Genomic DNA, 22,584 nt, shown 5'->3' with positions numbered 1-22,584 from the left:
ATTCTGATCAGAGGACGCCCCTTACACAACACGATTAAAAATGACCTATAACCATTGTCATATAAACACCTAAACAACAGTTTTGTAAGCACAACAAAGTCCCAGTTGTTTGTTAATTTGGGACAACGGAATAGTTTCTGACAGTTGTCTAATAACTGTTGTGTGAATACGATTTTCTTGTAGTGAATATTAATGTGAGGTTTTATATGTGTAGGTGTATTTATATTGTGAAATAAAATATATCTAAAAAATACATAATATGATCTTTTCATTTGAAGCGGGTATTTTTCCTTGGTATAGAATATAAGTAAATAACCTATAACAAGTCAATAATTCTTGCAAAATGGACACACTAAGAATAAATCTATTATCAATATTTTGTATTAAAATATGTTTGTATTCACTAGACTCTGAGTCCAAGGCATAGATATCACCTATACATGTGTTTTAGTACTCCTGCGTCATTTGTAGTATTAGCCGTTGTAGTAGAAGTCTTTTTATCACATTTGTGTTAACATACTTCTTATCAAAATTTATACATGAACAATTAACCTTGACATTATTCAAAGAGAGTTTAAGTTTATAATAATCATAATACAAACTATAGTACTCTTTGTATGTATAAATAGAATGGTAAATACTGCCACAGTGAAAACAAAAGTTATGTGGCTTAAACTACTCTACACTCCTCATTTAGCTAGGAGCCACAGAGTTTATATCTTTATTTTTCATGTAATAAATAGTAAGATTGTTAGTATTACCACAATTATGACATTTATTCCTAGGAGCAATTGTAATTGGCATATAGTTATCACTCTTGTTCATGCCTACTTTACCCCATTCCTATTCTTCCTAGGTACCGTAACTTGTTTCACCTTTTTAACCTATTTAAACTTATGTTTAAGTTGTTTCTAATACATTAAGCCAATATTAAAATATTTGAATTTTTCCAATTTTTGTTTTTGAGAGTTTAAATTTGTTTTAACTTCTAATATAGAACCTTCCTCATTTACTCATTTAGGCTCTTCAGATTTTGGGGCAAACCTCACAGAATTAATCTTAGGCTTTCAAGCCTTTACGTGAATTTTGGTTTCGTAGTCTCAACTTCTATTTTCTTCTTGGCTGGTTATAGATTACATGAGTAACCTAGTCTTTTTTTCCAACAGCCACTCTCTAAGATATTCTGAGTTGATTTTCCAGAATTAGTCTATGTTTTAATAAAGGGTCTCTCTTTAGGAAGTTTGATTTCAACGTATGTATGTTTTTTCAGTAATTCCTGTTTTACTAAGATAGCATCATCTCCCTTCCTTCTAAACTTCTCGCATGTTGATTGATTAGATAGTCATTTCTTTTCTTAAGACCTGGACTTTCTGATTTTATTCTCTCATTCTCTAAAGTCTGATCTCTAAAGCTAACATCCATGTTCTCAAGAAAAATTCTTAACTTAGCTGTATCATCAGTATCAAAAGCAAGAATGGAGTAAGTTACCTTCATCTCAAAAGTTTCCGAGCTACTTTAAATATTTACCATCAAGGCATAGTTCACCTCCTTATCAGTATCTGAAGTGTCATCCAAGATCTTGACATTCCTTTCTTGCACTCAAGTGCAAAGTATCCTTTTTTTTTAACACTATTGTAACATTTGATCTTGGACTTGTCCACTTTCTCAGATCTGCTTACTCTTCCCTCAGCGTTTCTCAAACTCTTCTTTTCAGAGTTGGAATCCCTTCTAGACAACTTTTTACCCTTCTTGAAATTTTATATACGTCATCTTCTTTAAACTCTTCGCCATCAAGGCAGCAAGTTGCATCACCTCACCATCACTCTTTTCATCATCAGAACCTGTGAAATTATCAGAGTTTGAGCGATCATCAGAGTTTGATGACTCATTATCGGATTTTATAATTAAAGCTAGCCTTTTTCCTTTGGAGTGCCTCTTATTAACAGAACCTTTTTTAGTAACTTTTTCCTTTGGATTTTATTCTCTCTCTCTCTCTCTCTCTTTCATTTCTACTATCGTGGCGGCTCCGCCTCCGACACACGCAAACCCCCAGTGCACACACACGACCCCCTTTTCTCCTCCTTTCTCCATTCCATCTCTCCTTCCCTTCCTTTCTTTCCCAAATCACTGCTGCCGAGGTAGCGAATCCCCTTCGCGGCAACGCGTACTCGAGCAATCCACAAACACTCACTCCTCTCACACTATATCATCGCCACCTGCGCAGTCGCAGTGTTGCAGTCGCTTTAATGCTAAAAATGACCACCCACAGTCGTTCCAAGGATAAAAGTGACCGGAAATCTTCAGTCATTTTTAAGACCGTCGAAAATTGTAAAACGGTCACAAATAGAACTAATTAAACGTGACCAATAAGAGTCACTCTAAGCTAACAAAAAAGCAATCAAAACTAGTCAAAAATGACCATCTCCGGTCACAAGAAAATGACCATCTCCGGTCGCAACATTTGTGACCATTTGTGGTCAATTCTATCAGATGCAGGTATAACTGCTGCCAGTCGCAAGGGGGTATTTAGATGAGACTAAAGTTAGTCATTTCTGGCAATTAACAATCCTGTACACTCAAATCGAGACACTATATAAGACCAAAATCAGTTGTACTGGAAGTCACTTCCAAAATGTCATTGCACCAAGAGAGGCCGTTGGAACACCATAACCCTTCAAGCAACTCAAATCAACCATCGTTTACATAATCAAGCATAAATCACAAAAAAAAAAACAGAATTTGTACCCTAAACCTAATTTTGTGCAAATTAGGGAAAACTTTAATTTGAACGGGTGCAATTAAATTGGGGGTATACTTGCACATGTGGTTATTTATTTATTAGAAACACTCACCATAGTAAGAAATGGGTCCTTTGAACATAAATAAGTATCAATTATATTCACTATATATAAATTGAATAGGTAAGATAAAATATCTTCCCTTAATTAGGCTTGTGATTTCTCAATATCTCCTCCTCCTTGAATGTCCTCCTTCTCCTCAAATTCCTACTTTCCTCTCTCTCTCAATTTTCTTCCTCAATTTCTCTCTCTAACCTTAGAAATATGGGTTGATCACTATTTACTAGCCTTTTTATAATACCAATTTTTAAAAATTAACAGATAGTTTAATTTATGTCCTAACATTTGTCCTTGATTGCAGAACTTGTATATTAGGTTAAATCCTTTTAAAAAAATAAAAATTATTTTCTGATTATATGATTATCGAACACAATTCTTTCTTTTCCGTGTGTAATATATATTGATAAAAATACTCAATTTTCACTATTTATTCTTACTATTTAATAGCTGTAGCAAATAATTTTAATGACAATATGTAGTTGCTTTATCGAGTAAATAAAGCAAATAATATCCGTGTGCGACTATCTAAATATTTAGATTTGTTGCCACCGTTATTAATTTAGAAATAATCCAATTAGCTAAACGCAATATACTTGTTATTGAGTATCTAGTAACCTCATAAATATATAATAACTAAAAAAAATCACGCACAGTTATTATATATTTCCTCATCACGGTACTTATATAAATAACTAAATAAGTTATTAAATATTTCTTACGTTATTCTAATTTTAATCAAAGAGTAATAAATTTAATTGTTACTCGCCTCTATTTATGAATAGTAATTTTTTGTGCAATTTAAAAATAAAGTTATTACTCGGCAAAAAAAATAAAAAATAAAATTATTAGATATTAATTATAAGTACTTGAGAATTTGGGGTTGATACATCTCCATTGTAGTTTTTCCTTTTAACCAGATTTTGATAGACTATATATACTTGAATTATACTTAAAGTCAAACACCCCTGCATAGAATCAAAATCCTTAATAATCTATAAAAATTCATAAATTTAATCATGAATTCAGCATATATATTTCTTCTATCAATCAGGGGAAAAATTATATGTATGAAAGAATATGCAAAGTATTGTCCCTAGCTGTAAATTCCATGAGTACAGCTGTTTTATTCAATAACGCAGAAATCTCATATACCTTATTATCTTTTTAAACTTATACAAATAATAAAAATCACAAATTACAACTCATATATGCTCAACCCGCATTATATCATATAGTGCAACACGCTATATATATTATCTCTTTCATTGTTTAGTTCAGAGCAATAACATTTTCACAGGGATGAGTAATTCAAAATGCTTGGGTGGATCCTCATCTCCAGCTCCAGGGAGCCATGGAGGAGCTCCTCATTATTCGTTCAATTCTGATGGGTCTTTAACCACCAACGGTGTGCCAATGAATGCCATCAGCAATCATTCTGTAATGGAAACAATCTTTCTTGAAATCCCTAATGGATTTGATGTCATAAGTTGTGTGGTGCAATTTGCACAGCAATTCGGGCTTTCTGTAACTGTGCTTACTGGCCACGGTCTCATTTCTGATGTTGATGTTGCGTGTCCACCAGGTGCAATCCGTCCGCCATGTGTTTCTACAAGCTTCCAGATAATTTCGTTATCTGGGACTTATAGTTGTTTGAATGCTGCTTCTGGAGACATTATTAGTTCTTTCCATGTGCAATTTGCAGATGCTGCAGGTAATGTTATGGGAGGACGGATTAACTCACAGATGAAAGCAGCAAGTACTGTTAAGCTTGTTCTTGCCGTTTCTACAGAAGTCTGATGTTTTAATTCTATTATCTCTAGTGTTGTTCTGCACTGCAAGAGATCGGCTAGCCATGTACTCTGATAAACTATCCGGTTCAAATAAATCATTTTCAAATATTTATTCCTTATGTTTTTCCTGACATACACTTTTCCTTATAGGCATGACTTTATTGTTGCAAAGTATTAGTTAATTATTTCATTTCGTATACACACAAAAAATACATTTGGAAATTAATTATAAGTTACATATATATATCAATGAAATAAAATAAGAGAATAAGGAAGGCCCTGTTTGGAAGTTTGAGGTTTGGGCAAAAATTAGAGGTTTGAGGTGGTTTAGAGGTTTGACCACTAGAATCCGCTAATTTTAGTGTTTGGTAGTTAGCGGATTGAAATAGAGGTTTGGGTCCAAAAAGCTAATTTTGAAAAAGCTACTTTGAGGAGCTTTTTGGATTAGAGGTTTTGGTTTGTGTCAGAAAAAGCTAATCAATCAGCTATTTACCACTCAATCAGCTATTTACCAAACAGTTTTACAAGAAACAGCTAATCCAATCCGCTAGTCAAAACATCTAATTCAATTAGCTAGTCAAAACATCTAATTCAATCCGCTACCAGCTAACCGCTAATCCCCAAACAGGGCCTAAGATATATCCGGGGTGGCTTTTCATAAAATGACTTGGCATTATAAAAAATTGTGCAAATTACAATACCAAACAAACTTTAACTCATTAGTTTGTTGATTCTTATATATACACACACGTATATTTTTTTGTCCCTGCTATGAAATTAGAGGAGAGGAGGGGAAATTAGGGACTAGAGCAATGATGAAGACATGAGAAATTAGCACCATGAAAATGGTTACGTCAGTGCAACCAGTTATGGATGTTAAACGCACAGTCTTTTATATAAAAATTAAGTCGTAGGAATGTACTCGCCTTGCAATATGCCTTTGCACAGGTAACACAGCTGGCTCTGACCTTCCCAGAAAAATTCAATTCTCTCATTTGGACATATATAGATGTTAAGTAAGTCCATGTTCTTTTCTCGAGAAAGGTATTGACAGAAATAGCATATGTTCTTGCACAAGCTGGAGTGTATAGTATTATCGTTTATGTAATGCACCAATTTGAGTGGACAATAGTGAAATTCTTTAGGTATGTATTCTTCACGTTCTTCACACTGATATACTCCAATCTTTTTGGAATGATAACTGTCGTGGTGACTCCCAATGCCGACAGTGTTGCAATCATTGCTGCTGCATTTTTTGCAAAATTATAGAATATTATTTCAGAATTTTTATCATCCCTCAGCCAGTAAGTTCTTTGATAGTACTCTTGAGCATGTATATACACTCTAGAGAAGCATGAAAATGTATGTAATGCTTAAGCAAGCCATTTTTCTATATAATTTGTGACTGCAGAAATTGTCAGTGTACGTGGTGGAGCTGATAGTCATGGTTATGTCTTTTCTTTTAATGTTTTACATTTATTTTTTGCTTCAGCCAGGTACCTTGTTAAATACAAAAAGTCATCAAAAGTCGTCACTCTTTTATGATCGGTAATAGTTGCCATATTTAATATGCATGAATTGTATTATGTAATAGATTGTATATGCACATATATATCACAATCATATTTCCAACAAATGTTGGATTAAATATGCTTTAGTTAAGGCATATGTGTTCAAAATCTGATATCATTATTTCTCCAGTCATATCAACTAAGCACTCACCTTTACCAACAAATATTGTATCACTTTTTATTTTTTTCATCAAATTTTAAATTGTCCTCGTATTTACAAAGATTGTGTGCTCGTATACATCGCTCCAGGTGTATTATTCTTTTCTTCGACGTGAAGTTTAAGTATATTATTCTATTTAGATTCCAAAGTTTGTCCTTGTAATATTGAGATATACCAAAAATCACTATCGAAGAAATACATTGTGTGAAATACCAAATATCACTATAGGAGAAATGTCAGAAGTTGTCGTTTCGTTTTTTTATGATTTGTATTAATTTCCATATTAATATGCATGATTGTATTATATAGTAGATTGTATGTGCACATATAAGAATCATTTGGTGACAATGATGCATGTCAAATTTCCAACAAATGTTTGATTAAATTTGCTTTAGTTGAGGAATTTGTGTTCAAAATCTGCCATCGTTATTTCTGCGGTCATTATCTACTCGGCGCTCACCTTCATCAACAAATATAGTATCACCCTTTATGTCTTCATCAAGTTTTAAACTTTGCCCATATTTACAAAATCATTTGAGGTGTATTGTTCTATTCTTAATCGTGAAGATTGCAGATGTATTGTTTTATTTAAATTGGAAAGTTTGTTTATGTAATACTAGCCTTTAACCCCGTGCAAAGCACGGACGGGTATATGATTCGTAATTTATTAAATATAATTTCATTCTTAACACCATTTTATTAGTATTTTAGTATTAATGAATTGGATTTTAGTTAAATTATATTAACCAACTCGTTATATCTTCTAATGGAAATTTAGCTTTCACAATTTATTATCTATCTATAAATATTTTTCTATATTAATATGTGACAGTTTATTATTCAATTTAAATCAAATTTTTCATATTTCATATATCTTCATATGTTACATAATGGCTCGTGTTTGTAATATAATAGAATACGTAAGTGTTAAATTTCGAGTAGAATACGTTGTAATTAAAAAGTAGCGTCTTTAATTATTTATATGTATTTTAGACAAAAGATATTCAAAATTGTATATTTATGATTAGTTATACGTTTATCTATAAGTAATTTTTAATATTAATATATGTTATTAACAGTAGTTTCACCTTTTTTTTAACTAATTATAAATTATATTTAAAAAGATATTAATATACATAAGGAGTGTTTTTAGTATATGAAACTGTTTAATAATAGATATCTACTTGTAGACTTTTAGTTTTACCAAACCAAAATTTTGTACGACTACAAATTATACCTATGTTGGCTTTTTATAATATAGTAAAGATGGATTCATGTTTTCATGTATTATTTCGATTATTTTTAAAGTTACATGAAATGTTTCGAATGATTTTCTACAAGAAAATATGTGCATAGAACTCGGAGATAAATCATGGAGCAACTTTAAAAGCAAAGATAAATCAAGAGCGATGTGATTTATATTAAAGAAGTAAATAAACACAACGCAACCAAGGAAAGAAACAAATAATCATTGATGGATAAAAATATATATAGCATTGGGAATTTTTTGGATGTGAATATGAGCCCATACACGAACCCAGAACATTTTTAATTAAGATTACATGTATTAAAAATCATTAATATAGATTACATGTATTAAAAATCATTAATATTGATGAGAGGTTTTATATGTGCGTGTGTATTTTATATTGTTAAGTAAAATATATCTTAAAAATATGTAATATGATCTTTTCATTCAATTCGTGGGGAGCGCGTATTTTTTCCTTGGTATAGAATATAAGTAAATAACCTATAACAAGTCAATAATTGTTGCAAAGCGGACACACTTAAAGAATAAATCTATAGCTATTATATATCAAAATTTTGTATCAAAATATGTTTGCATCGAGTAGACTCTAGACATCACCTATTCATGTGCTATTTATGTGTTGTAGTACTTTGGCATCATTTGTAGTATTAGAATTTACGCTAGAAGTCTTTTATCACATTTTGTGATAGCACTTCTTATCAAAATGTATACATGAAGGATCAACCTTGACATTATTCAAAGAGGGTTTAAGTTTACGATAAGCATAATATAATCTTTGCAACGTATAAATAGAATGCCAAACACGGCCACAGTGAAAACAAAGGTTATGTGGCTTAAACTTCTCTACATTCCTCATTTAGGAGCAACAGAGTTTATCAATCTCTTTATTCTTCCCCCAATAAATGGCAAGATTGTTAGTATAATTACCACAATTATGACATTAGCAATTGGAATTGACATATAGTTATCACTCCTTTTTATGCCTACTTTATCATTCATGTTCTTCCTAGGAACCTTAACTTGTTTCACATTTTTAACCTCTTTGAACTTATGCTTAAGTTGTTTCTAATACATTATTTCAATATTAACATATTTGACTTTTTCCAAATTCTTTTTTCCAGAGTTTAAATTTGTTTTAACTTTTAAGGTAGAACCTTCCGCAATTACTGGTTTAGGCTCTTCAAATTTTGGGACAAACCTCACACGATTAATCTTAGGCTTTGAAGCTTTTTTGTGAATTAATTTTGGTTTCGTAGTCTCAACTTTTTTTTTTTCTTGGTTGGTTTATAAATTATCTGAGTAACCTAGTCCTTCTTTCCAACAACCACTCCCTAAGATATTCAGAGTTGATTTTCGAGAATTAGTCGGGTTTAAGTTCATATAATAATCACAATACAAACTATGATACCTTTTGCATGTATAAATAGAATGCCAAACACTGTCACAGTGAAAACAAAGGTTATGTGGCTTAAACTACTCTACACTCGTGATTTAGGAGCAACAAAGTTTATATCTTTATTCATCCCACAATAAATAGCAAGATTGTTAGTATTACCACATTTATGACATTTCTTCCTAGGACCAATTGGTATTGGCATATAGTCATTTCTTTTCTTAAGATCTAGAATTTCAAATTTTATTCTCTTATTCTCTAAAGTCTGATCTCTAAAGCTAACATCCATGTTTTCAAGCAAAATTCTTAACTCAACAAGGATGGAGTAGGTACCTTCATCTCATAAGTTTCTGAGCTATTTTCAACATTTACCATCAAGGCATAGTTCACCTCCTTATCAGAATCTAAAGTGTCAGCCAGATCCATCTTCTTTGTGATGAAATCTTGACATTCCTTTATTGCACTCAAGTGCAAAGTGTCCCTTTTTAACACCGTTGTAACATTTAATCTTGGACTTGTCCACTTTCCCAGATCTGCTTACTCTTCCCTCAGCGTTTCTCAAATTCTTTTTTTCAGAGTTGGAATCACTCTCAGGAAACTTTTAACCCTTCTTGAAGTTCTTTATAAGTCATCTTCTTGAAACTCTTCACCATCAAGGCAGCAAGTTGCATCACCTCACTTTCATTGTTTTCATCATCAGAATCTGTGAGATTATCAGAGTTTGAGCCATCATCAGAGTTTGATGACTCATTATCAGATTTTGTAATTAAAACTAGCCTTTCCCTTCGAGTGCCTCTTATTTACAGAACCTTTTTCTAGTAACTTTTTCCATAATCTTCAAGGCAATTGACTTGGACTGGCCTCCACGCCTATTGATTCTATGTTCCCCTCCGTGTCGTCGACTGCAGTTTTCTCGGGCGCTCTCTCTTTCCGCCGCCTCTTACACTCCTCTCTTTCTCATCACTCTGTATCTTATTTTAATTATGCTTGTGATTTCTCAGTATCTCCTCCTTGAATGTCCTTCTTTTCCTCAAATTCCTACTTTCCCCTCTCTCTCTCAATTTTCTTCCCCAAGTTCTCTCTCTAAACTTAAAGGTGTGGGTTGATAACTATTTACTAGCCCTTTCATAATACCAATTTTTATTAATTACTTGGAAGGACAAATAGTTTTATTTATGTCCTAACATTTGTCCCTGATTGCGGAACTTGTATATTAGGTTAAATCCTTTTAGAAAAATAAAAATTATTTTCTGATATGGTTATCGAACGCAATTTTTCCTTTTCCCATGCGTATTATTTATTGATAAGAATACTCAATTTTTACTATTTATTCTTACTATTTAATAGCTGTAGTAAATAATTTTAAGAGTAATTAACACTTTGCACCCCAGAAGTTTAGGCGTTTTTTCGATTTGGTCTCAAACTTTTTTTTTCAATACGCACCCGAATCTTCGATATGCACTCCTTCGACCATCTTCCGTCAAGTTGACCGTCAAAATTAACAGATGTGGGGTTTACACTTTGCACCCCACAAGTCTAATTTTTTTTCATGAATATTCTGAAATAGAGCACCTGAAAAAAGCTTGACATAAGATCAGATCTTCGACGACTAATCTTTAAACTTATTGCTTCCAAATGTTAATTCTGTGAATTGTAGTGCTTAGATAATTTTATAATCAGTGCCCGTATTAATAACCTAAATATACTGTGTATTCAATTTGTGCAGATGGAAGTTTTGGGTTCGTTTAATTTCTGGGATGGTAAGTTTAATATTTATTCTTGCTCACACTTTAGACTTTAGTATCAATCAATTTCACCTTTTTAGCAATAAAATGGGTGAAATGGGTGAAATGGGGGAGATAAAAGAAATGGGAGGTACAAATGTATCGGGAGTATAAATGTATCGAGAGTATAAATGAAAATTAGGGCGGAGTTAAAAAAGAAAACGAGAGGGAAATTAGAAAATTTGCAGTTCAAACCAACGGTAGAGATTGTGACCTACTTAAAATCTAACGGCTAAGATAATTCGCTTTTATTCAATTTTTAGTTTTTATTAAAATTGTAGACATACAACGGTTATTGGTCTTTAAACCATTATCTAACAGAGTTGTTTAATAAACTGTTGTACAATTGATTGATGTAAACACCGTTGTGTAATATATGTTGACCAGACTTTGACTCATAGTTGTCTTATTCAGTTGACAAATTTCAGTTCAAACCAACGATAGAGATTGTGATCCACTTAAAATCAAACGGCTAGGATAATTCGCTTATATTCAGTTTTTAATTTTTATTAAAATTGTAGACATACAACGGTTTATTGGTCTTTAACCGTTATCTAACCGAGTTGTTTAATAAACTGCTGTACAATGGATTTATGTAAACACGGTTGTGTAATATACGTTGACCAGACTTTGACTCATAGTTGACTTATTCAGTTGACTTTTTCAACATATGACATCATTCATAAAATTTGTCTCCAAGTTGTATTTTGTATTAATTCAGTGTTTAAATTGGTATATATGATTATTTTAAATATTTAAAATATTTTCGTATGGTCAAAAAGTACTTAAACTGTTTATAGAACAATATTAGACACTCAGAAAACCTGATATGAGATACTCGAGATTATAATCTCGATAAAAGACAAACACGAAGCACACAGATTCGAACATAATGTACTCTAGAGATTTTAATCTCGATAAAAGACAAACACGAAGTACCCAGATTGGACTATTAGACACACGAGATAACTCGCTATTATTAGAAACTCGAGATTATAACCTCGATAAAATACAAACACGAAGTACCCAGATTCGAATATAACGTACTCGAGATAACCCGCTACTAGATACTCCAGAGATTATAATCTCGATAAAAGACAAACACGAAGTACCCAGATTGGACTATTATACACACGAGATAACCCGCTATTAGATACTCGAGATTATAACCTCGATAAAATACAAACACGAAGTACCCAGATTCAAATATAACGTACTCAAGAGAACCCGCTACTAGATACTCCAGAGATTATAATCTCGATAAAAGACAAACACGAAGTACCCAGATTGGACTATTATACACACGAGATAACCCGCTATTAGACACTCGAGATTATAACCTCGATAAAATACAAACACGAAGTACCCAGATTCGAATATAATGGATCGGAAAGAACCTACGTACGAATATTATTTGTACCTCGATAGATATAAAACAATCCCCAAATATGTACATTTTAATATATACTTTATCCGAGACAACCCATACCCGATACAATTTATCGTGAAAAATCACAATCCCGATATAATTTATCGTGAAAAATCATAATCCCGATATAATTTACTGTGAATAATCATAATCCTGATATAATTGATCCTAGAAAAACCCGATATTATACTAACCCGCGCGAGGTAACAACACAATTATTATGTCTGAGGCTTTAATTGTGTCCGAACAAAATTAGGTCGTGACTCAACTTTCCTCATCTTATCCCCAGCCTTTTCTTCTTACCCTTTACTCCTTCACGGCGCGCGTCCTCCTCCTCCATTTACTCAACCTCCGCTATTCCATTATAGGTAAACTATTTATTCAACCTCCATTCATAGATTATTCCATTGTTTGTGGCTCAGATTTATCCGATCTGTTAGATTTTGGGTTTCCATTTGTTAGATTTGTATATTGGGGGTTTTACTTGTAAATCCATTTAGTCAACCTACATTGTTAGATTTGTTATATGAGAAGTATTAAATTGTAGTTATATGAGAAGTATTAAGTTATATGAGAAGTATTAAGTTGTAGTTGTAATTTGTACTGGTGTTCTGTAGTTATATTCGAGTATTAAGTTGTAGTTGTAGTTAGTATTTTCTAGATTGTGTGGTTGAAGATTCTAAAGATTTGAATATAGTTGTAGTTGCAGATTCTTTGAGATTTGAATATAGTTGTAGTTAGTATTTGCTAGATTGTGTGGTTGAAGATTCTAAAGATTTGAATATAGTTGTAGTTGCAGATTCTTTGAGATTTGAATATAGTTGTAGTTAGCATTTGCTAGATTGTGTGGTTGAAGATTCTAAAGATTTGAATATAATTATAGTTGCAGATTCTTTGAGATTTGAATATAGTTGTAGTTAGTATTTGCTAGATTGTGATGAAACCTCTATATGCTTTTGTTTTACCTATTTTGTTTGAGATTTGTGTTCTGTAGTTATATGAAAAGTATTAAGATTTTGTTGTAGTTAGTGTCACATTACAGTACGTTAGTATGCTTAAGTTGTAGTTGTATGCTTAAGTTGTATTTACTTTTTGTCTTGATTGCCATTGCTCTATTTTGATGATGTGACCTTTTTGTTCAGTTTGTTCGTATCAGAAGATGGATAGATCATGGTTATCAGCAAATAGAAGAACGAAAGAATTTCAGAAAGGGGTTGAAGATCTATTAATGGTTGCATTTGAGAATGGGTACAACGAAGAAAAGATTAGTTGTCCATGCTTAAGGTGCGCACATAGTAAATCATGGAAAGCTCAAACAGTTAGAAACCATCTTTTCCAAATTGGAATTGATCAAACTTATACACAATAGATATGGCATGGGGAGGCAAATTTAGTTGATAGCCATGAACAAGAGGGGACTGATGGTTCAGAAGCTAGTTTTACTCAAGTCCTTACAAGTATGGGTCAATCGGACAATGATGACGATGATATTTCTTCGGATACTTCAGATTTCCTCAACCATGTTAAAGGTGAACAACAACCCCTTTATCCAGGATGTAAGAGTTACACCAGGATGAAAGCTTTAGTTAAGTTATACAACTTGAAATCGAAGCATGGTATGTCTGATTCATGCTTCTCTGATGTTCTACTATTGATTGGCTCTATGCTTCCGGAGGGCAACAATTTTCCTTCTTCTTTCAATGAAGCGAAGAAAACCTTATGTACCTTAGGAATGGGGTCTGAAAAGATACACGCATGTCCGAATAATTGTCTATTATACCGGGGCCATAGAGATGAAGACGAGTCTACTTGTCGCGTTTGTAACGCCTCGAGATGGAAATTGAACAAGAAAGGCGAGGAACAAGAAGGAATCCCTGCTAAGGTTCTATGGTATTTTTCGTTGCTACCAAGATTAAGAAATTTTTTCAATACACCTCAAATAGCAAAGGACATGACTTGGCATGATACCAGGAGACAAAAGGATGGTAAAATGAGGCATCCAGCTGACTCGGATACATGGAAGGATGTCGACCAAAAGTGGCCTGATTTTGCATCAGAGAGTAGAAACCTTCGGTTAGCTCTCTCCGCGGATGGTTTCAACCCTTTTCGTGGAAACCGTACTGATCACTCAAGTTGGCCGGTTTTCCTATCAATTTACAACCTTCCGCCATGGCTTTGTATGAAAAGAAGGTTTATTATGCTCTGCTTGTTGATATCAGGACCGACTGAAGCTGGAAATGATATCGACGTGTTCCTTAAACCACTCATAGAAGATTTGAAGGAGTTTTGGCGCGGTAAACAGGTATACGATGCATTTCAGAAAGAGCCTTTCATACTTAGGGCCATTTTATTGTGGACAGTAAGCGATTATCCGGCCTTAGGGAACTTGTCTGGAAATGTCGTCAAAGGGTATAATGCTTGTACCATATGTGTTGATAAAACCAATGCTACTAGGCTGGCTAATTACCGTAAGACAGTTGTCATGAGGCATCGAAGGTGGTTGCCTCTTCATCATCCGTATAGAAGGCAGAAATCAGCTTTCGATAACACTATAGAAAAGGGTGTTGCTCCTATTCCGTTAACTGGAGATGAGGTTCTTCAAAGAGTACAACATCTAAGGGGCCATGTCTTTGGTAGGACCCAACGCCAACCTCGATGGAAGAAAGGTGAAGCTCGACCTGTTTGGAAGAAGGTTTCTATATTCTTCCAACTCGAATATTGGAAATTTTTGCCGGTTAGGCATGTTCTTGATGTGATGCACATCGAGAAGAATATATGTGAAGCGTTACTTGGAACTTTGTTAAATATTCCAGGGGAGACAAAAGATAGGGAGTCTGTCCGTATTGACATGGCTGCTATGGGAATAAGAACAGAGTTGAGGCCGAAAAATCCTGGGAAAAAAGAGAAGCTTCTGTTGGCTTCATGGAATTTATTACACGCTGAAAAGGTAACTGTTTGTTCATCCTTCCTTAAAATGAAGTTAGTAGATGGATTTTGCTCGAATATCAAGAATCTAGTAAATATGGAAAAACTTCGGCTTGTAAATCTGAAATCTCATGATTGTCACACGATATTGCATCATTTGCTTCCAATCTCGATTCGATCAGTACTGCAAAAACATGCCAGGTGCACAATTATTAGGTTTTGCCTCTTCTTCAAGGCAATCTGCAGTAAAGTCATCGATGTAGATAAATTAGAAAAAATGCAATATGAATTGGTGGAAACTTTATGCCACCTGGAAAAACACTTTCCCCCTTCATTCTTTGATGTGATGATCCATCTCTCAATTCATCTTGTGAGAGAGATTAAGCTTTGTGGACCAATATTTCTTCGGTGGATGTATCCTTTCGAGAGATACATGAAGGCATTTAAAGGATATGTACGGAACCCGACACATCCGGAAGGATGTATTGTCGAGGCATATGTTGCTGAAGAAGTGGTTGAGTGTTTGGTGAATTTTGAAGAAGCCACCGTGGGATTATCGGAAAATTCTAGGCAGCAGAATGAAATCTGCAGACCCTTATCTGGTGCTACAATGATAGAACCCAGCAGTGAGGACTTGCACTTGTCACATTTGTGTTTTCTGCAGAAGGCTAATGGCATGAGGCCATATTTCGAGTAAGTTATTTAAGTATGTGAGTGCATTTATTATTTATTAACTTTATGCATTCTGATTAATATCATAAGTTATTGGTTTTATTGGCAGTGAACATATGGCATCTTTGATGACGAGGCACAAGCAGCATGAAAATGATGGAGTTTGGCTAAAAACCAAACAAAATGAAAGTTTCCCCAAATGGTTCCGTAAAAAGGTATAATTTTTACACGGTTAGTAACCTTTGTTTGGACAGATTGAATATTTTAGCAAGATCAAAATTATAATATGCACTGCTTCATTATAATAAACTATTAACTTTAATCGTTTTTGGTTTGGACAGATTGAATCAGATATGCTGGCTGAGCATAATAACATACCTCATGAAATAAGTTGGATGGCAGAAGGGCCTAATAAGATTGTCCCTACCTTCAGCGGATATAGAATCAACGGTGTTACATATAGAACCAAGGAACGTGATGATAATAGGCAAGTTCAATGTAGTGGTGTTTGTGTTGATGCACATACAATGCTTGTGCAGGGTAAGGATAAGAATATTGAACACACTACACACACCTACTACGGAGTGATAACAAGTATATGGGAGTTAGATTATAACAACTTTAGAGTCCCTATATTTCATTGTAATTGGGTAGATATAAACAAAGGGACTAAGGTTGATGACTTGGGATACACATCGGTTAATCTCAACAAATTAGGTTTCGTAAATGATCCTTTCGTGCTAGGAAAACATGTCAAGCAAGTTTGCTACATTGGTGATCCTCTTGAAAAACATTGGTCTGTTGTGTTGAAATTACCAGAAAAGACCTTTTATGACCACTGTGATTATGAAGATGATGGCTCGGTAGAAATAGAACTTGAGAATGAGCTGCATGTGCCTATGTTTCCCAATGTTGACAAACAGGACAACGAAAAAACTAGTTATACGCGGGAGGAAGAAGAACAGATTCAGCTTTCATGATGGTAACATATATATATAATTATTTATAAATTTTGTCTCCATGCACTACTGACCTGTTTTCTTCTAATAGGTGGAACACATATAATTTAAACGTGCTTCTACTCAACCCATTGATGAGACTGCTTTTGCGGTGGTAACATCATCATCTGTTTGACTTTGAGTTCTCAAGAACTTTGATGTGTGACTTTATGTCTCTAGTTAGAACAGATGATGATTTTACCATTGCAAAAACAATCACTACTAGAAAAGCGGGCATTTCCGACCAAAATTTCCGACCGACCAAAGTGGTCGGGAAAAAAAGCGGGAATTTCCGACCGACTTACCGACCAAACGCGATTGGTCGTGAAAAATGGCATCATTTACGACCGCCATTACCGACCGCACCAAATTGGTCGGTTATAATGAGCGCGGGGTCCCGCTCACCAACATTCTTCAGCTCACATGGACGCCACGTCGGTAAAACCGACCGACACATTTCCGACCGCCTGTGGTCATTTCCGACCACCTTGACTGGTTTAAAATAAATGGTCTACTTTTAACTTGTTGTCGACTTGTGATTGGCTGAGTGGGGACGAGGTGGAGCCCATCTTATTTCCGACCGATTTTGGCGGTTGGAAATGGCCTGCTTCGTTTCCGACCGAATTAAAACCCGGGCAGTCGATTTTGACTTCTTAGAAAAACAATAAATTTTATTCGACTAAGTAAATTATTTAAAAAAACTAAAACATTGTACATCCAAAAAACCGACCACATTCAATATATTTCCGACCAAACTCATAATTTTAACACAGAAAACCGACCAAATTTAACTCATTTCCGACCAGAAAGTCAAGTGCAAAAAATCGACCATTTCGTTCTGTCATTTCCGACTGATTTACGACTCTGGCGGTCGGTTTTGACTTTTGAGAAAAACAAAAAAAATTATTCGGCTAAGTAAACTTAAAAAAATATATTAAAAAAATTGAAATTAGCTGTTAGTCAGTTAATAAATTAACAAAAATTTATTCATCACTTAATATTTGATTTTTAAAATTTTTATTTCTATAACAAAATATAAATACTGACTAACTAATTTCAAATTAATTTTTCAAATAGCAGAAAAATGTAGAATCTTTGTGATATGGCCTAATTTAAGGTACTAATCATGATAGCAAAGAAGAAGAAAATAATAAAAAAATTTATAAAGACACTATTTTGTTACAAATCATGCATTGTAGTGAATGTCGGCGTTCAGGGTTTGGATTTTATCAGAAGTTATCCTAGGGTGTATACTTTCGAAATATCAATTTGTTTTTTAGGCGATCCAACCATACGGATCGTAAATTAAGTAGTCATAGTAGTTGTATATCAAAAATCAAATCAATAGGATTTTATCCGCTGAGATATTATAACGAAAATATTATGTTATACTTAAATATAGACGTAGGGTTATTTTTTTACAAAAAAATAAATTTGTTTTTTAGGCAATCTAACCGTACGGATCGTAAATAAAGTATTCATCGTAGTTATATACCAAAAATCAAGTCAATAGAATTTTATCTGTTGAGATATTATAGCGAAAATGTTATGTTATTCTTAAATATGGATGTAGGGTTATATTTTTTACAAAAAAATAAATTTGTTTTTTAAGCGATCCAACCGTACGGATCGTAAATTAAGTACTCATCGTAGTTATATACCAAAAATCAAGTTAATAGGAGTTTATTTGTCGAGATATTATAGCGAAAATATTAGGTTATAGTACTTAAATATAGATGTAGGGTTATTTTTTCTTAAAAAAATAACTTATTTAAATAATCCAACCGTACGGATATGAATATATTTACTCAACTTATATTGATCCTTAAATTGATAATTTTGAATATTAGTTGAAGGAATGTTATAATTAAAAACTGATTTTCTAGTTATTTTATTTTGTAAAATAAATGTATGTTTATATTTAAGTTTCTTTAGTTTTAACACAATGTACAATGTTATAAATGTATGTTGTATGTATGTTTGGTTTGGCCAAAAATTAAAACACCCGCTTCCTCTACTTTTCACTTTCACATTCATCTCTCCCAACTCTCTCAGACCTCTATCCTCTCCACTTCATTATTTTTACCATGGTTTCTCAGGTTTGTTTTGGCCAAAAATTAAAACACCCGCTTCCTCTACACTTTTCACTTTCACATTTATTTTACCATGGTTTCCCAGGTTTGTTTTGGCCAAAAATTAAAACACCCGCTTCCTCTACTTTTCACTTTCACATTCATCTCTCCCAACTCTCTCAGACCTCTCTCCTCTCCACTTCCGTGTATCTCTCTCTGTATACTTCTTCGGGTTTTGTATCTCTCGGTATGGGTTAGGGTTTTGATTTTTTTTTTTTGGCTCAAATTTGCTTTAATCTTATTTATATATGTATATATGTCCTTTAATCTGGCTCTATTTTAGCTGTTTTAGTTTTTTGATCTGTTTTTTGATTATTTTTGCTCTGTTTTGTGATTATATCTTGCTTTAACTAATATCTACATATTAGAACATGTTCAAAGTGTTAGTCATAAAGTTGGCTATAATAATGGTTTTGTTAGTGATGTTAGGTGTTATGTGCGTTTGATGTGTGTAGTGGTAGTGCTTGATTTAATTATAATTGAGCAGCTGTAACACTGTCCTATTAGTATAAGTTTGCGGAGAAGGCTCCTGTATGATTAGCAGTGCCTCACTTTTTAAAATTATATTCCAAACATTAGGTTGACAATATCATGGTTTTCGAAAAAATGAACCAACATCCCAGTCCCTTGTCGAGGATGAGAGGGTCATCAGAGCGACAACAATAGATCTCATGCTTGGCTGCAACTGGGGAATTTTCAAGTGTGCAAGCTCGTGCTAGCTGAGCCAACTGCAACCAAAAGGACATATAAGAATTAATAAGACTGCAAAAAAATTAAGGAGAACTTGGTATAAAAGGCTGTTATATAATCTAACATACAGTGTATTGGAGTTGTATCATTATGCTTACCTTGCGCACAGAGTCTATAGGGTGGTCATCTCCAAGTCTAGGGTCCATCAGTTTGTCGAGGCCTTCTACGGGATCCGGCTCATTAAAAGCTTCCTCGAACTGAAAAGTATGGAAGGCAAATTATCATTAGCTTATTACCAACAGCTAATGACATAGCTATCCTATTCAGTTTGGGCACTTGCTAGTACCCCCACTTTCAGTCATGGTTATAGTGGTGGCAGAGATCTTTCTGTAAGTGCTACGCAACTAGGTCTTTCTTCTTTTGTTTCTGTATTATATTTTCTCCAATGACTGCAGTAGTTTATAGTTATGTGTCATGTGGTTATTAAAAAAATAATAGAGAACTAGAGAGATAATTTATGGTAGTCAAGCATAACATATATAGTTTTTATTGTATAGTATTGTCTATTTCAGAACAGATGGTCATTTTAGCTTACATTACAAATATATATGTCCATGTAATGTTAACCAAAATGATTGTTTTTTATGTTACAACTATATAGCTCAGGTGCTTCAAGTCATATAATAAGGAAAATAATGATTAGATCTTAACTAGTTGGTCACTTCTTGCTTGTAGAATTAATTTGATAAAAAAATCTACAATTCTTTGGGATAGATACTATGGATAGAATAATATTCGTAGGTCACCTCTTTCTTGTGGAATTAATTACCTTGCAGACATGGCAACACAAGGGAAGCTAATGCTCTGGGGTGCTTAGTTCTTGCATAAACTATGGTGGCTTACTGTTTCAAGTTTTATTAATTACTATGGTGGCTTGTGTAGTTTGTCCTCTTTTCAATTCGAGACTATATAAATTTGTTGCTAGTTTCCTATTTTTCAGTTGCCTTGGGGTTATGTACATAAAACTAGGATAATCATATGCATGGTATTGTGTACAATTAAAATATATATGACTCTCCTACTGCAATATAACAAAGATTACATGTCAGGACTTCGGTTGGTTTCTGCGTTGAGCTGGGTAAGGAGTCATGGAAGTGATAAGTTTCTTTCGTATTGCTGTCCTTCGTCAAAATGATGTTCACTGTACTTCTGAATCTTACATATATGAATCTTACATATATAGTTCTCTAAGTCATATATTTGTAGTCTGGAAGTATTTCTGCTCTATCTTCCAAGTCAGATTATCAGATGATAGTGGTCTAGGTACTTAAAAAAGCTTCAACCTTAGTTAAACTTTTTCCCCTGCCTTGAACAGTTAAACTACTTGAATACAACGATGACTTCCTCACTCTGTATCTCAAGCAAGAAGAGAATTTAACATTTCATATGATTGTGTACCTGTTATTATAAAAGAGTGTTTAGAACTTGCATTTAACATGGCCTTCTCTTATTGTTGTTTTGCTTACTAACTGATACACCTTTTGTTTAATTGATGTTGATTGATAATGCATGTTGGGCTAAGTTTCCTCTACTGTTATAGTTATGCCTTCTCTTATTGTTGTAGGGATGATTAATTAGACTTTATTGAATTTGCTCATTTGTTTTGTTTAATTTTCTAATGCATTTATAATTTAATATATGGTGATGCATATAAATTTCTAATTATTGCAGGCAATTGAGGAGGCAACTAAGGAAGTTACCGATGATGAGAGTTCGGAGAATGACATTGATGGGGATGATGATGGTGATGGCGATGAGGAAGATTGAAATGAAGCTACCTAGCTAGATGCATTATTGGTAGGGATGCTGATTTTGTTAAAGCATTGCTTTTATTAACCGAGACCGAACTTATAATTTTCTTGTTCAGCTGTAAAGTATATTTGCATGGTTTCGGTTATTTCGTTAAAAGAATTTGTATATATATTGATACTCTTAGTGTTTTGATGATCACACTGCCATCAAGCTAATAGCATAAAACTGATGCTTGTTAGCAAGCTATCAAAGTTATATATGCATGTGCTAACAGCTTGATATGGTTTATTATGTTCAACTGTCAGCAAGCTTGCAGGTTGTCATTCAGGTTATATCAGCAAGCTCACAGCGTGAACAGAATAGCAAATGGATAAGGATCAAAGTCGAAAAGCATGGAGATTTACTAGGAATCGATTTGTGAGGACTTTAATATTTATATATTACTTATATAAATATTAGAGCTCGGTTTTAAACAAAAACAAAAACGTTTTCCTAACTTATAGGAGAGTTTATCTCTACTTCGACCTTATCTTCTTAAACTCCTATTTGATTTCAAATTATGGTTTTATACATAAACGTTTTACTGAGATAATCACAACGTTTCTACACTTTTTACTCAGTAAACTTCACAAGATTAAACGTTCAAATTGAGAACAAATTATGCGTGAGTTCGGTTGGAACAAGAACGTTGGAATTTGTTAGCAAATTGACCGTTGGATCTTTGTGTATATAAACTTGAGTGTGGTTGCCGTTTTCAATAACAAGAACACACTTCAAGCTTCTGAAATACAACATACCTTCATTGCAAAATCCTTATTTGAGCTCTAGTACTTATATTTGAATATATATCTATATTGAGTTCATAGTTTCGGTTGTATTACACTCATACATTGTATTGTTCAAAGTGTAAAGGTTTGTTGCTGTGTATCCAGCTTGTGGAACAAGGGAACAAGGGGACTAGTTAGCTAGAAGAGTATACTTGGGAAGTATAGGTCTTGGAGAGCTTTTGGTTCGTGGTTCAGGGTTTTCAGCAAGATGATAACAGGAACAAGGGTTAAAGGGAGTTATATTATTGAATCATTGTAATTGTTAACATTATT

At 33.5% G+C, this 22,584-nt stretch overlaps 2 protein-coding genes across 2 annotated transcripts; both read left to right on the top strand.

Moving 5' to 3' along the window:
• Positions 1–4,157: 4,157 nt before the first annotated feature.
• LOC108203342 (AT-hook motif nuclear-localized protein 23-like) lies at positions 4,158–4,655 on the top strand. The gene has a single exon (XM_017372198.2). The coding sequence runs from the start codon at positions 4,158–4,160 to the stop codon at positions 4,653–4,655; it is 498 nt and encodes a 165-aa protein (XP_017227687.2).
• A 6,219-nt stretch (positions 4,656–10,874) lies between these two features.
• On the top strand, positions 10,875–16,073 carry LOC108203343 (uncharacterized). The gene is made up of 4 exons (XM_064085324.1): positions 10,875–10,917; positions 13,398–13,573; positions 13,625–15,873; positions 15,962–16,073. Exons 1-4 carry the CDS (start codon positions 10,875–10,877, stop codon positions 16,071–16,073), a joined length of 2,580 nt encoding a protein of 859 aa, XP_063941394.1.
• Positions 16,074–22,584: the final 6,511 nt, after the last annotated feature.

This window comes from Daucus carota, chromosome 9 (assembly GCF_001625215.2).
Source record: "Daucus carota subsp. sativus chromosome 9, DH1 v3.0, whole genome shotgun sequence".
Classification (NCBI taxonomy): domain Eukaryota; kingdom Viridiplantae; phylum Streptophyta; class Magnoliopsida; order Apiales; family Apiaceae; genus Daucus; species Daucus carota.
The sequence above is the reverse complement of the archived record's forward strand: the minus strand, read 5'-3'. Positions and strand labels throughout refer to the sequence as shown.

What these genes read in the sequence shown, in the direction of transcription:
- LOC108203342 (XM_017372198.2), top strand. Translation starts at nt 4,158, where the DNA reads ATGAGTAATTCAAAATGCTTGGGTGGATCCTCATCTCCAGCTCCAGGG.
- LOC108203343 (XM_064085324.1), top strand. Translation starts at nt 10,875, where the DNA reads ATGGGTGAAATGGGTGAAATGGGGGAGATAAAAGAAATGGGAG. An exon ending in GGAGATAAAAGAAATGGGAG is followed by an intron (nt 10,918 to 13,397) that starts GTACAAATGTAT and finishes CTTTTTGTTCAG; the next exon opens with TTTGTTCGTATCAGAAGATG. An exon ending in GGCATGAGGCCATATTTCGA is followed by an intron (nt 15,874 to 15,961) that starts GTAAGTTATTTA and finishes TTTTATTGGCAG; the next exon opens with TGAACATATGGCATCTTTGA.